Source organism: Lepisosteus oculatus, chromosome 18, assembly GCF_040954835.1.
Source record: "Lepisosteus oculatus isolate fLepOcu1 chromosome 18, fLepOcu1.hap2, whole genome shotgun sequence".
In the NCBI taxonomy this organism is placed as follows: domain Eukaryota; kingdom Metazoa; phylum Chordata; class Actinopteri; order Semionotiformes; family Lepisosteidae; genus Lepisosteus; species Lepisosteus oculatus.
Window position 1 is genome coordinate 22180178 of NC_090713.1, and position 16526 is coordinate 22196703.

At 59.3% G+C, this 16526-nt stretch overlaps 1 protein-coding gene across 1 annotated transcript in view; it reads right to left on the reverse strand.

Annotated features, from left to right (window-relative positions):
• mark2b (MAP/microtubule affinity-regulating kinase 2b) overlaps positions 1–16526 on the reverse strand; it is a 37811-nt gene that overhangs the window by 19432 nt on the left and 1853 nt on the right. The window contains 2 exon segments of the mRNA XM_069180508.1: positions 2099–2152; positions 6410–6595. Of these exon segments, the coding sequence (XP_069036609.1) occupies positions 2099–2152; positions 6410–6595 (240 nt within the window).

The following is a 16526-nucleotide window of genomic DNA, read 5'->3' on the forward strand; positions in this document are numbered from 1 at the left end:
TCGCTGCGGAAAGGCTCCGGTGTCTGAACTCGGAACAGGCCGGGAATCTCACCGGCACAGCACTGCGCCAGCCAGGAGAGTTTCGGAAAACCGCCGAGCAAAAACCGGCCGGGGAGCCTCTGTGTGCCAGCGCGGCCCCCCCCCTTCCCCAGAGCAGTGGAGAAGTGACCGGACAGGTCTCTCAGGCTGGATCACGAGGCCCGCGGCGGGGGGAGCACAGCTTTCATGACGAGCGTGAGAAAGCGACAGGGCTGCAGGCTTCCTCCTGCGCAAACACGCCTGTCTGGGGTTCGATCACACCCCGGAGGCGTCAGATCAGGGCAGCTTCGGGTTTTACCAGCTCCACGAGACCCAAACCATTCTAACGAAGGCCCAAAGCAGACACTGTACACTGGGCAAGGGAGGCCTGCGCCCTGTAAGACCTGGTGTGGCTCGGACTGCTGCGCACTGGGAGTCAGACAGAGAGATCTGTCACACCTGGAGCGGATAAGACTGCTGCGCAGTGGGAGTAGATGGGTAATGACCCGACTCTGGCTTGTCATCACGCCTGATCTGGCTTGAGAACTTTTAAAGAGACACCTGCGGGACGCGATGCCTCAGGAGCAACTGAAAGGCAGTGACTATTATTCACAGTACCGACAGAGGTAGTGCCAGGGTTCTAAACTTTTCCGCGACACTGCTGGAGTCCAGGACGCTGTGGGCGTCTTCTCCCAGTGCTCTCTGCAAATGGTTTCGCTTTTTCGTCACAATCTTAAATCATCTCAAGCCGTCGCTGGACTGCGCTGAGACTCCTGGCTCCTCTCCAGGTGGAGCGACGCTGGGGCACGCTCGCCCTCCAGGTCCCCGAAACGAGCTCTGGGCGTGGGTGGCAGGGCGACGGAGCACCTGCTGACGCGATTGCAACGCAAGGCCGACTCAGCTCCAGCGCAACCGGCTTCCTGTAAGCTGTGGTGGAACTGGAGGAGACCGCTGGGGCCGGGCAGGAGATGGCTGCCCTCGTCAACCCAGTCGCAAAACAGCAGGACGCACGCAGGGTGAACTTCCCCCTCGCTCCCCGCTGGCAAACAGGTTCTGGAAATCACAGCGCGGACACGCCCCGCGCAACCAGTGCAGCAGTCTGCCACACACACACACACCCCCCCCGAGAGAGCCGTTCTCATTCCAGACACACCCCAGGGCGCTCTGCCCCAGCGGCCTCTCCCAGCGGAACGCCGGAGGGAGGACAACCCGCCTTTTAGAACAGGGAAGCAGGCGCACGTCGACACCACTTTTGAAAGCGAATGCCTGGCCGTTCACGCCAACGCCCTCGAACGCCGGGCAACGAGCCTGCGAAAACCGGCCGGGCCCGGGGCCTCTGCAAGGGCGGCCGGCAACCTCCGGAGCAGCCCGTTTGGTAATTAGTACTGAGTTTATCCCAGGATCTCTCCACACACGGCAACGGCAACTTGCAAGAAGCCAGGGTATGGGCTTCCACAACATGGCTGGGCAGCTTCTTCCACGCCCCCACCACTCTTTGTGTAAAGGCGATTCTCCCCCCCAGTCCTGACTGGAGGATCTCATCCACCCGCTTCTTAAAAGACACCAGGGTACCCGCTTCAACTATGCAGCTGGGCAGCTTGTTCCACACTCCCGCCACCCTCAGTGTAAAGCAATGCCCCCCCCCGCCAGTTTTAAATGAATTTCTTGCGACTTTCCACTTGTGTCCCCTGGTTTGCATTTTCCAGAAGAGGTCTGCTCTGTTGACTTTCACGAAGCCTTGGAGGAATACGAACACGCAAATCTTCACCCCTCGTAATCTTAAGAGTTTCAGATCTGATATGGTGCTCCTCTCGTTTGTAATCTCTTTAATTACTCGTCCCCATTTTATTTTTATCAATTTTTCTTAACCAATTTTTTTAGCAATGGGATCATTCCTAGAAGGGATTTTGAACAACCACGGGCTGCTGCTGCAAAACCAGTCTCCTTCACAGCTATGCAGGCCAGAATGCAGGTTTTATGTCCTACAATAGGCATCCTGCAGACCCACGAGCCCCTGCAGGCTGGTCAACAACGGGCCGGCCCTCTCCAGTTGTGACCCGTGCTCGTCTGCGTCTCTCACCTTCTGGAGGCTTGAAGAGTTCAGCTGGGTCTTGTCTATGATCTTCACAGCCACCTGGAAGGGAGGAACATAAGGAGGGTTAGAGCTCAGCTCCAGGCACTCGGTCCTGGGCAGCCCCTCACACGGTTCTGTGCAGGGTCAGCAGTCCGATCCACTCCCGGTTTTATCAGCAGCACGAGACACGAGTCATACGGTACTCAACAGGTCGTGCACGTTTTAGTTTAGTTCCCCTTATTCCGACTCAATAAAAAGCGAAGTTATGACTGTATTCATTGTGTCATTTCTGCTTCACCAACAAAGGCCAACTTTTTAAACTGCGTGTGCAAGGAGGGGGGAGATTCAGCTTTTGTGCTCGTCGAGGCATCAGGACACATCAAACAAACACGCTCCGCCAGTCCGCCCGGTCCAACAGAGGGACCTGCAGGAAAAACCCCGGGCTGATCTGGCTGAGCAGGGGCAGAGTCCGTTAAGCAGCGCTCGAAACCAAGGCAGGTCACAGCCCTGACGGGGTTTTAATACCCAAGCGAGCGGCGAGGCTGGCAGGGGTCAACCAGTGGGACTCCTGGCCACTGCTGGCTGACATCTGACCCAGACAACACCCAGCAAGATCGGGGTACAGCGTGACCCAGACCGGACCGGCGGGCTCTGGACTGTAGGGGTACAGCGTGACCCAGACTGGACCGGTGGGCTCTGGACTGTAGGGGTACAGCGTGACCCAGACTGGACCGGCGGGCTCTGGACTGTAGGGGTACAGGGTGACCCAGACTGGACCGGCAATCTCTGGACTGTAGGGGTACAGCGTGACCCGGACCGGACCGGCGGGCTCTGGACTGTAGGGGCACAGTGTGACCCAGACCGGACCAGCGGGCTCTGGACTGTGTGACCCAGACCGGACCGGCGGGCTCTGGACTGTGTGACCCAGACCGGACCGGCGGGCTCTGGACTGTGTGACCCAGACACGGACCCGATGAAGATAAAACTAACCCTGATTAAATCTCCAGTTCAAACCTGTTATACAAAAAGAGCAGGAAGCCCAGAGAGAGGGGTCAGACTGCCGTGCCGAGCCGATGGGAGAGCGAGCGCACTTCGATATCGCCCGAGCTCCTCCCAGACGCTCAGCTCTCAGGAGCGACTCTGTCGGCACACTGTTTCAGGTGTGCTCCCCCGCACAGACGGTACAAAGTCCTTCTCCCAGCCCCTATCAAGACTGGCGCGTAGGGTGGGGCTCACCCTGTCACCAGGAGGCCGAGTCTTATACACACACACACACACGGCCCCAGTGCTTTCGACAAGCTGCCCGGAGTTGTCCTCTAAAACCCTCCAACCTTTTCAATGTCCATGGTGTGTTCTGATCATTCGTGTCACATGAAAATTGTCTGCATTTCCAGTCAAGCCTCCTGTAGCCCGGAGACCCCAGTCCAGGATCCCAGTCCAGGACGAGCCCCTACAGCCCGGAGACCTCAGTCCAGGGTCCCAATCCAGGACGAGCCCCTACAGCCCGGAGACCCCAGTCCAGGGTCCCAATCCAGGACGAGCCCCTACAGCCCGGAGACCTCAGTCCAGGGTCCCAGTCCAGTACGAGCCCCTACAGCCCGGAGACCTCAGTCCAGGGTCCCAATCCAGGACGAGCCCCTACAGCCCGGAGACCCCAGTTCAGAGTCCCAGTCCAGGACGAACCCCTACAGCCTGGAGACCTCAGTTCAGAGTCCCAGCCCAGAACGAGCCCCTGTAGCATGGAGACCTCAGTCCAGGGTCCCAGTCCAGTACGAGCCCCTACAGCCCGGAGACCTCAGTCCAGGGTCCCAATCCAGGACGAGCCCCTACAGCCCGGAGACCCCAGTTCAGAGTCCCAGTCCAGGATGAGCCCCTACAGCCTGGAGACCGAAGCCAGAGTCCCATCAAGAATATTTAACTTCCAAGAGGTACAGACAAATTTAACTGGCTAGAGAGCCATGTTGGACAACTACCAAAATGAAATCCCAAAATAGAGACGCTACAAGGTGTGTGACAGTCCCGAGTGGTGCCTGGGACACAGGCAGCGCTCCGATCTCGCCGCCGGGGGCAGACCGACAGGCACGGGCTGGGACAGCATCTCCACGGACAGGGAGGGGGGGGGGGGGACAAACAGAGAGACTACAAGGAACAGAAAGGGAGAGAAGGAGGAACGAGAGAGAGAGAAAGAGGATGGAGAGATTGGAAAAGAGAAGTATGGATGCAAGGGAGAAAGACAGAAAGAAGCAGACAGGGGGCTGAGAGGACAGGAGTGTGTGCCAGATCTGTCTGTCATGTTCCCTGATACAGCACTCGGAGGCAACAAAACACACGCAGATAAAGATGTTGACAATCCTGGGAGGGAAAGGCAACACATCACCACCTGTCCCGATAAGCTGCACCCATGATTTCACACACTTCAGAAGTTTAACATCATCAGCTCTTTCACACACTGACACACTCCTGACTGGACTGGAGACACTGCTGTCCCTCTCCTCTCACACTGCCCCTGAATTCACACACTGACACACTCCTGACTGGAGACATGGAGACACTGCTGTCCCTCTCCTCTCACCCTGCCCCTGGATTCACACACTGACACACTCCTGACTGGACTGGAGACACTGCTGTCCCTCTCCTCTCACACTGCCCCTGAATTCACACACTGACACACTCCTGACTGGACTGGAGACACTGCTGTCCCTCTCCTCTCACACTGCCCCTGAATTCACACACTGACACACTCCTGACTGGACTGGAGACACTGCTGTCCCTCTCCTCTCACACTGCCCCTGAATTCACACACTGACACACTCCTGACTGGACTGGAGACACTGCTGTCCCTCTCCTCTCACACTGCCCCCGAATTCACACACTGACACACTCCTGACTGGACTGGAGACACTGCTGTCCCTCTCCTCTCACACTGCCCCTGAATTCACACACTGACACACTCCTGACTGGACTGGAGACACTGCTGTCCCTCTCCTCTCACACTGGCCCTGAATTCACACACTGACACACTCCTGACTGGAGACATGGAGACACTGCTGTCCCTCTCCTCTCACACTGCCCCTGAATTCACACACTGACACACTCCTGACTGGACTGGAGACACTGCTGTCCCTCTCCTCTCACACTGACACACTCCTGACTGGACTGGAGACACTGCTGTCCCTCTCCTCTCACACTGACACACTCCTGACTGGACTGGAGACACTGCTGTCCCTCTCCTCTCACACTGCCCCTGAATTCACACACTGACACACTCCTGACTGGAGACATGGAGACACTGCTGTCCCTCTCCTCTCACACTGACACACTCCTGACTGGACTGGAGACACTGCTGTCCCTCTCCTCTCACACTGCCCCTGAATTCACACACTGACACACTCTTGACTGGACTGGAGACACTGCTGTCCCTCTCCTCTCACACTGCCCCTGGATTCACACACTGAGACACTCCTGACTGGACTGGAGACACTGCTGTCCCTCTCCTCTCACACTGCCCCTGGATTCACACACTGACACACTCCTGACTGGACTGGAGACACTGCTGTCCCTCTCCTCTCACACTGACACACTCCTGACTGGACTGGAGACACTGCTGTCCCTCTCCTCTCACACTGACACACTCCTGACTGGACTGGAGACACTGCTGTCCCTCTCCTCTCACACTGACACACTCCTGACTGGAGACATGGAGACACTGCTGTCCCTCTCCTCTCACACTGCCCCTGGATTCACACACTGACACACTCCTGACTGGACTGGAGACACTGCTGTCCCTCTCCTCTCACACTGACACACTCCTGACTGGAGACATGGAGACACTGCTGTCCCTCTCCTCTCGCCCTCAGCCCTGCTAATTCCCCAGTGTGTAAACTCATTGCCTGCAGCGGAGAGGGAGACAGTCTCGGTATGTCTGCGCGGACAGGAGTGCGAGTTCCAGCTCTCCCGTGTTTCACTGCAGACTAAACACGACTCCGGAGGCCAGGATTCATTAAAAAAAAAAAACACGGGAAGCCTGCAGGCAGTTGCCAAGGTAACGGCAGGCCGAGGGAGAGGGAGAGGGAGCGTGGCGCTGTGTGGGCAGCTCCTGTGTCTGGGATTAGTGAGCTCCTGGGGGGAGAGAGGAAGAAAAGCAGGAAAACAGGGGGGAAAGGGGGCAGGAGGGTCAGCCACACCAGAGTTTTGGGATTCTCCGGGGAGGAGAGACTGTCCTCAGCATGGAACTGCACAAGCAGGCCTGTAGCGATTCCGGGGGAGCTCCGCGGGGCACCCCCGAACGCCACCCCCCTCCCGGAGCCCGGCGCTCACCTCTTTCCCCGTGAGCACGTGGCGTGCCAGCTTGACCTTGGCGAAGTTGCCCTTGCCGATCGTCTTGAGCAGCCGGTAGTTGCCGATGTGAGGCTGCTCATCCACGGTGGTGCCGAGCGAGGTCCGGCAGCGCGGCATGCTGGGGCGCCCACCCGACTTGGAGCTGTCCGAGTGTCCCGTGGAGTGCTGCCGCCGAGAGAGGGAGAGACGGATCAGCGCAAATCCTGGAGCACCGCATCACCCCTGTGCTGGAACCACTGCACTGGCTTCCAGCTCGCTTTGAATTCCATTTCACAATCTTGTCCCCTCCCCAGAAAGTCCAAGACCAGGGCCATTACAGTACACTAACACTGCACTGAGAGAGAGAGGGGTTCATACAGACACACTGGCTGGACACTCCAGTCCATTAACACTGCACTGAGAGAGAGGGGTTAATACACACACACTGACTGGACACTCCAGTACATGAACACTGCACTGAGAGAGAGAGGGGTTCATACAGACACACTGACTGGACACTCCAGTACATGAACACTGCACTGAGAGAGAGGGGTTTATACAGACACACTGACTGGACACTCCAGTACATGAACACTGCACTGAGAGAGAGAGGGGTTAATACACACACACTGACTGGACACTCCAGTACACTAACACTGCACTGAGAGAGAGAGGGGTTCATACAGACACACTGACTGGACACTCCAGTACATTAACACTGCACTGAGAGAGAGGGGGGTTCATACAGACACACTGACTGGACACTCCAGTACATTAACACTGCACTGAGAGAGAGAGGGGTTCATACAGACACACTGACTGGACACTCCAGTACATGAACACTGCACTGAGAGAGAGAGGTTCATACAGACACACTGACTGGACACTCCAGTACACTAACACTGCACTGAGAGAGAGAGGGGTTCATACAGACACACTGACTGGACACTCCAGTACATGAACACTGCACTGAGAGAGAGAGGGGTTCATACACACACACTGACTGGACACTCCAGTACATGAACACTGCACTGAGAGAGAGAGGGGTTCATACAGACACACTGACTGGACACTCCAGTCCATTAACACTGCACTGAGAGAGAGGGGTTCATACAGACACACTGACTGGACACTCCAGTACATGAACACTGCACTGAGAGAGAGAGGTTCATACAGACACACTGACTGGACACTCCAGTACACTAACACTGCACTGAGAGAGAGAGGGGTTCATACAGACACACTGACTGGACACTCCAGTACATGAACACTGCACTGAGAGAGAGAGGGGGGTTCATACAGACACACTGACTGGACACTCCAGTACACTAACACTGCACTGAGAGAGAGAGAGGGGTTCATACAGACACACTGACTGGACACTCCAGTACATGAACACTGCACTGAGAGAGAGAGGGGTTCATACAGACACACTGACTGGACACTCCAGTACATGAACACTGCACTGAGAGAGAGAGGGGTTCATACAGACACACTGACTGGACACTCCAGTACACTAACACTGCACTGAGAGAGAGGGGTTCATACAGACACACTGACTGGACACTCCAGTACATTAACACTGCACTGAGAGAGAGAGGGGTTCATACAGACACACTGACTGGACACTCCAGTACATTAACACTGCACTGAGAGAGAGAGGGGTTCATACACACACACTGACTGGACACTCCAGTACACTAACACTGCACTGAGAGAGAGAGGGGTTCATACACACACACTGACTGGACACTCCAGTACATGAACACTGCACTGAGAGAGAGGGGGGTTCATACAGACACACTGACTGGACACTCCAGTCCATTAACACTGCACTGAGAGAGAGGGGGGTTCATACAGACACACTGACTGGACACTCCAGTACATTAACACTGCACTGAGAGAGAGGGGGGTTCATACAGACACACTGACTGGACACTCCAGTACATGAACACTGCACTGAGAGAGAGAGGGGTTCATACAGACACACTGACTGGACACTCCAGTACATTAACACTGCACTGAGAGAGAGGGGGGTTCATACAGACACACTGACTGGACACTCTGCACTGAGAGAGAGAGGGGCTTATACAGACACAGCTGCAATGAAAAGACCAGAGCACTACTGATACTGACACGACCCACAGAGAGACAGCCTGCCGAGAGAGAGGCAGCACTGTTCACTGACACATCCCTCCAGCTCCTTCACACTGATGAGCTCTCAGCCCCAGTCCCTGCTGCGGATCACAGACACCACAAGGCTGTCTGCGCTGAACAGCGAGGCTTGGCAGAGGAAGTCTACAGTGAGCCCAGGGGCTATAAACACAGGCAGAAGACCGATATCCCACCAAGGACAGGAAGAGCGTTTAACTAGGAACCAATCAAGCAGGTCCACCTGGGAATCGCTCCTTTCAAAATTGCTCGGGATCAGGGAGCAGCGGCCTGATCCGCATCAGGAGTTACGAGCCGAAGGAGGCTCTTGGAACAGACTGCACAGACAGCCCGATGTGTTTAACAACTTCACACCACAGCCTGTGCAAATTCATGCAAAGCAAGGAGATACGACGAACATCCAGCAGAGAGAGAGAGAGAGAACCCGCCGAAAACAGGCGGCAGGAAAACAGATCTGACCGCGGCTGTCGGAGATCAGATACAGCCCCGGCTGGCCAGCAGTTCCCCCTGCAGAGCTTCTCCAGCTTCGCCGCCCGAGAGGCTCCAGCCTGCTGGGGTCGTGACCTTTGACCAGGGCTCGAGTGAGGGCTGTGGGGACGATCGGGGTCAGGGTTACGGGAGCAGGGTTTTCACAACGAGACTGTGCAGAAGGGTGAGCCAGAGAGAGTGATGGAGGGGTGAGGAGGGAGCAGAGTGAGAGAGAGGCAGAGGCAGGAGGCTGGTCTGCACACAGAGAGCAGCACTCCACTGCAGCGCCAGCCTCAGATCGGACGAAGGCAAGTCGATGGGTGACCCCAAGAGAGAGGAAGTCAGGTCCCCTGGCAGCAGTACATGAGAGTGCGGACTCCACCGGCGCCTGGCACCAGCTTCAGAGCTGCAAAACCACTCAACGCCCCCCCGTCATTTCCCCTGCTCTCCTCTCCTGCGGGCACACACACACACGCGCGCACGCGCACGCGCACGCATGACACGGTGCTCCCTACACGCTGGAAAAGAACCCGTTTCTCAACACGGTCTGTCACGTCGTCACTGAGGAGTGGGGTGCAGGCCAGGCTCCGAGCGAGCCTCCGTGCCCCCCCAGTCCACAGGAAACGGGAGCAGGCCACGAGGGGCTCGACCCAGACTGGGACCCCGAACTGGGGTCTCCGGGCTATAGGGGCTCGACCCAGACTGGGGTCTCCGGACTGTAGGGGCTCGACCCAGACTGGGACCCTGGACTGGGGTCTCCGGGCTGTAGGGGCTCGACCCAGACTGGGACCCTGGACTGGGGTCTCCGGGCTGTAGGGGCTCGACCCAGACTGGGACCCTGGACTGGGGTCTCCGGGCTGTAGGGGCTCGACCCAGACTGGGGTCTCCGGGCTGTAGGGGCTCGACCCAGACTGGGGTCTCCGGGCTCTAAGGGGCTCGTCCCAGACTGGGACAAGGATCAAACATCCTTCTGAGGGAAGAAAGCCCAGAATGAGCAGCCCTGCTTTTCCAAGCGAAAACTTGGCCAGCAGTTCAGCTCAGGCAGAAACAAGGGCCGAACACAGGAGGGACCTGCCCACACACGTCTCAGCAAGCCCCAGCTCATCCCGGCCCCAGAGAGCCCGCCGGCCGCGCGGACAACACAGGAACAGAGGCAGGCCGCCCCCTCACCGCTCCCGGAAGATCAAGAGCCAGACTGACTCCCGGCCGGACAGGGGGCGCCGACCGGGGGCCTCACGAGGAAGAGCTGCTGCCTGCGACAGACCAGGGAGAGCGCGCTGTCCTGAGTCGATCCGGAGGGACTGAACTCCGGAGCGCGGCGCTGAAGGCTCTGCCTCTCCGCTCGGATCAAGGGGTCGCCGAACGGCCGGAGGGGCGGGGCAGGGCGGATCCAGAATCGGCACTCACCCCCACTCGTGCCACGGGCACAGAGACGCCCCTGGAAACGTCCCCTCATGCGGCGGACGCCACCGCCACCTCACCCGTGGGAACGACCCGCTCTCCCGCCGGCGGGGTGCTCCCAGCGCCCCTCTCTCCCGACACCTCTGCCCCCCGTCCCCTCCCTCCGCCCCCCGGCAGAGCGGGGCCGGGACGAGGCGGAGTGGGAGTCGGAATTGGCCGCGGATCTCCGGAAAATTCTGGGCGAAGGGAGCAGATGGGAGCCGAGGGAGTGAGTCACGGTGTTGCTCATCCTCCCAATGCCACCGCAGAGACGAACCACACACACACACAAAACACACACACCGGAGGAGTGCGGCAGCCCGATCCGTTTCGGGATTCACCTGCTGCAGGTCCCCGGCTCGGCGCAGGAGGGATGGGCGAACGAGGCAGAGGCACAGCCGCGGTGCTGGTCAGTTACTGGAGGCGCTGGCCGGCCCACAGCACGGCCCCACACCACACCGAGCCGACCCTCTGAGCTCCCCCCGCACAGCAGCGTGACACCAAGAGCGTAACTGACTGATGGGCCTGGAGCGGACAGATCTACTGCGCAGTGGAGTGGATCTCAGCGCTACGCAGTGGGAGCCCGACTGACCACTGGGAAAAACCCCGAGTGGATCTCAGCGCTACGCAGTGGGAGCCCGACCGCCAATGGGAAAACCCGGACTGGATCTCAGCGCTACGCAGTGGGAGCCCGACTGAACACCGGAAAAACCCGGAGCGGATCTCCGTGCAGCTTTAACGACAAAGCAGAGAGAACAGCGAGAGCCTGATGTGGCTCCGGCTCTGTGTCTCTGCCAGCCAGGCCTGGAGCTGCTGGAGTAAGACGCACTACATCACGGCACCACATCGCGGAGACCGCCCCCCCAGGGAAGAGCTCGGTCTCCCCCGCACACACCCGGCGCCCTCAGCTCCAGAAAGCAGCTGTGAGGAACAATGGCGCAGAGGAACAGGCCCGACCTGTCCCAGGCTCCACACCCTTCTACCTCAGTCCCCGAGGGCTGCCCCCGAGGGCAAACCCAAACCCGCCAGGGAAGTAGATCACCCTCCCCCCGGTCACAGAGTCTGACCGCGAGCCACACTGAGCCCACTGAGGCTCAGGGGGCGAGAGCTCCACACGGAGCTGCAGAACACGAGGCAGGGAACGCGAGGAAAATATTTCTCCAGGAAAAACTCCCCAAACGCCGAGGGGAAAGCAACAGAAAGGAAAATGCAGTGTTGGGACAAAGTTAAAAGCATAACTGACAGAGCCCGCAGCGAAACACCAGCAGAAACTACAGGGGAGCGTGCCTTTACGCAGAGGGCGGTAGGGGCCTGGAGCAGGCGGGCTGGATGGGCCGACCGAAGCGGTCTCCCCCGGCTCTGGCCGCCTCACAAACCCCAGCCCGGAGCCCGGCTGTCCCAGTCTGCAGCCCATCCAGGGGAAAACGATCACGGGGGGCGGGGCCAAACGTCCCACAGGATCCCAGCCGGATTAATCGGAGCTGGACGCAGCCGGCCCCGGTCACTCAGTGGTGACCTACTGACCCTGCGGGATACTGCCCCCCCCCCCGACCCCACCGCCACCACCAGAGCAAATCCCAACACCCGTGACGTCGGCCTTCCGATCAAAACCCGGAGGCCCGGAAAGACAAACCAGCAGGAGGCACCATCGTGACAGAACTCACCCGGCCTGCGGGGGGTGCACCTCAGCCATCAAGAGCCCGTCTAGACTCGGGGGGGGGTGACCAGAGCACGGCGATCACTCACCCGGATTATCCACCCCAACAGCTTAATCCCGGGAGACAGCTGCTTCTGCCCGGGATAACTACCGTCACAGATCAGATTCGATTAGGTGTCTCCAAACTATTACTACTCCTTACATCCATCTCACTGCTTTATTCAGGCCAGTGGGAAAGCCAGGGACGATCCCAGCAAGCAAGCCCGATCCGAAACCCCCGCTCCAGAGCCTTCTCCGCGTGGGACTCCCAGAGAGCCGCTGCCTTCTCGGAGCTACAGAGGACCCCCTCACCCCGAGCGCCTGCCTGAGGGGTTTGTGCCTGCTCCCTTTGGAGCGAGGTGCTGTGCCAGATGGGCCCGAGGCGAACATGGCAGGACTCTGTGCTCCTGGGTTACTTCTTCTTATTATTGACGTTTCTGAGAGCAGGTGTAAGCTGTGGTGACGTGGGAGCCGGGCTCCGCTGGCCCACCGCCATGACACCGGGCTTCCTTCACGCTCGGGAAGTCCCCCGGCCCGGCTGGCAATGGCTGCGTCTCCATGGAGACCACCGCGAAGGCCGCCGCCACGCTCTCACACACGCGCACCTGAACGAACGCACACCCCCCCCGCACGGCAGACACTTTGAGCCTCATTCGCAAACACCGAACACTGCACCCTGAGCACAGAGGGAGCAGAACAGACATGTCTCTCGTCTGTCTGTCTGTCAGCAGCTCAGAGCAGGCAGCGGACCCCCTATCTGTCTGTGTCTACAGCCTGTCGATCTAAGTTTGGGGGTCCCCAGGGAGGACCCGAAGGCAGCAGGGGAGGAGAGACCTCACCTGCTGTCTCTCCCCACTGCTCCCTGGGAGCCAGGCTGGACTGTCCAGCCCAGAACCTCAGAGTCCCCCCTTTCCTTTGCGTGTCCTGGGGACCCGGCGCCTGCAGTTGTCCTCCTGGTCTTCCGGGCGCGTCTTCACACAAGAGCTGAAGACCACCGGCACGGCCCGGCACAGACGACAACAACCAAGGCCCCGCGTCGATAATCGCAGGCCTCTCGGCTCCGAGAGGAACTCCCGGATTCGGAAAACAGGCCTCTCCCACCGCGCCAGCGTGCTGGGAGACGACACAACAACGGAAAAATGCAAAGGCATCCAGGAGCCGTGCAGGGGGATCCAGACGGCTCTGCGCGGAGCTACAAGGATATCCGAGGATATGGAACTGACAGGGACAAGGGCTTATTCAGCAGCTGCTTTTATCCCCAGCCGCTCAGACGGACCGAGGGTTCGAGGAGCTGGGTAAGAGTCTCTGACAGCAGGACGGAGCACCAGCACGAGCACAGAGGGGTTCAGTCTCTCGTTCGGGGGGGACACATGGAGTCAGGGGCAGAGCTGGGGCCCCAGATAAGAAGCCCCAGGTCTCACAAGACCGGACCTGATCCGCCGGACCAGCTGCCCTCCTGGTCTGGTCTCTCAAGACCAGACCTGACCCGCTGGGCAAGCTGTCCTCCTAAAACAATCTCCATAATATCAGTATGCCTTATAACCTGTAGCAACAGCTCAACGGAGAGAGAAAGCAGAGGGTATGAAGCCCTCAGACTCCAGGACAGGTAAATAAAGAATTAAGACTATTTTCAGCTCCAGGGGAGGACAGCCAGGATACAAACAGCAGGCAGCTGGACGGTCTCCCTGTTCTCACACACCTCACACACCGGCGTCAGATCAGGGAAGCTGAGCCCCGACCGGGAAAACAGATCCTGAGGAAAACTGCCATCCACACCTTTCTGCCATCTCACACACTGAAGATCCTGGGAACCGGGGCGCAAGCAGACTGCTCTAAAAGAGGGGCGCAGTTCAGCAAATTAGGAAAGTCCCACAAGCCGGTGCTCCGAGAGCCTGCCGCCCGGAGGTCCTGGGGTACTGCTGAACGGTCTCCTTGAACGTGAAGCAGCTCCTCCTCTGTCCCCGTACCCCCCGACCCAGAGCAGACCCCTCGTTCAACCAGTGGCGCGAAAGGCAAACGAGACCGGGACAGGGGGGGCAATTAATTCTGTTTGGACTCCCCCTGCCCCCCCAGGCCCCGAGGTGTTTGCAGTGCAAACGGAGGGGACGGGGTCAGAGATGCAGTCGGTCCCAGCTCCCCCTCTGGAGCCGATCACGCAGCAGCGGACGTCCGGGGAGCAGACGGACTGAGGCATCACCGACACAAGCATCACGGCAGGCCGGGGGCCTAGTTAGGACACCCCCGTAGGGGCGCAGTGGGAGCCCCAAAGTCCCAGAGTGGCTGGGAACGTAGCTGGCTGTAGGACAGAGCGCGAGTGAGGTTCAGAGCCTCACACGGGTACTCAGGACAGAGCTGAGAGGCTTGAACCATCAACCTGAATCACTGGACCCTGTTGCCTCCCGGTCTAACAAGGCTGGACCAGCTGTCCTCCCGGTCTAACAAGGCTGGACCAGCTGTCCTCCCGGTCTAACAAGGCTGGACCAGCTGTCCTCCCGGTCTAACAAGGCTGGACCCAGCTGTCCTCCCGGTCTAACAAGGCTGGACCCAGCTGTCCTCCCGGTCTAACAAGGCTGGACCCAGCTGTCCTCCCGGTCTAACAAGGCTGGACCCAGCTGTCCTCCCGGTCTAACAAGGCTGGACCCAGCTGTCCTCCCGGTCTAACAAGGCTGGACCCAGCTGTCCTCCCGGTCTAACAAGGCTGGACCCAGCTGTCCTCCCGGTCTAACAAGGCTGGACCCAGCTGTCCTCCCGGTCTAACAAGGCTGGACCCAGCTGTCCTCCCGGTCTAACAAGGCTGGACCAGCTGTCCTCCCGGTCTAACAAGGCTGGACCAGCTGTCCTCCCGGTCTAACAAGGCTGGACCTGCTGTCCTCCCGGTCTAACAAGGCTGGACCCTGTTGCCTCCCGGTCTAACAAGGCTGGACCCAGCTGTCCTCCCGGTCTAACAAGGCTGGACCCAGCTGTCCTCCCGGTCTAACAAGGCTGGACCCAGCTGTCCTCCCGGTCTAACAAGGCTGGACCCAGCTGTCCTCCCGGTCACATCAGGCCTATACGTCAAACAAGAACGGTGGTTCTGATACCTTCTACCGGCTAGGTACTGCAGTCCTCGCAAAATCAAAACCATTTCCAAAAACCCAGCAGATTCCCACTGCACGGCAGACAGATCCAGCCCAGGAGTTACCAGCGCCAGGCTGCTGGAGAGCAGCCCAGACTGTTCCGGGCCTGCTACCTCACTTCGAATAAACAGCACACAGAGAGCACTGGGAAGTTAAAATTAGCCTGAGCAGGTCCTACAGATTTTCTGCTGCATCGGTGCGATCTGTACAGGGGTCTCCCGCGGCGGGGGGGGGGAACAACCGAAACAGGTCGCCCGCAGCTCGGCGCTGCACCCTTCGCACTGGGGGCTCGCCCTCTGTGGGGGGGACAGGGAGGGTTGGGGGACGCGGAGGCCCCCGGCGGGAGAAAGGAGCCGGGGATCGAAGTTTTCGGGTTTCCCTCTTCAGGCGAAGCCTCCTTAAAAAAAAAAAACGAAACTAAACCGACGAGCGAGGGCGGGCCGGACGCGGGACAGGGCGAGCAACGCCGAACCGCGGCCCCGAGCGGCCCCCGAGGGGGGCTTCAGGGTGGGCAGAGGAAAAACCCGAAGCGACTATAAAGTCCTGTCAACAGGCGGTGGGTGATGAACCCCCCCCCCTCCTGCTGCTATTTTTACCCCGGTGTGTGGCAGACAGAGTTCCTGCACCGTACCAGCGATCTGACAGCACTCCACACCACCCCTCCTGCCAGAAAGCAGTCGCCATGACAACCTGCAACTGTATTTCCCCACACACACACACCTGGATGACATCACCCGCACAAGATGGAGCAGAGAGCACGCACGCACGCACACGCACGCACGCGCACACACACACACCCCCCCCCCCAGCTGAACCGGCCGGGCTGGTTTTCCCTTCCCCAGGGGGGGCCAGCTGCTACCCTCTCCCTCCGCCCAGCGAGGGGCAACGCTCTCTGCCGGTCGCTGAACCAGCGGAGAGGGAAAGTGGGGAAGGAGACACCCGCGGAGACAGGGGCGCCCCCCGCAGGCAGGAAAGCCTCACCAGCGGGCCGGAGAGAGTTCAGCGAGACTAAACTTCCTGGAAGTGGAAAGAGCCGTGTCAGCCTGCTACAGCACAGACCACCACGCAGCAGAGCGCGCCCGGAGAGGGGGGTCCCACACTGATGATGGCACCGAACGGGGTGTACCCCAAGCCCCCCCCCCTGGGGGGGGTCTGGGTTACAACTGATGCCACAGGCGCCCTGAAACACAACGGGGCCCAAAAGCGCTGCCCAGGCAGAGCAGCC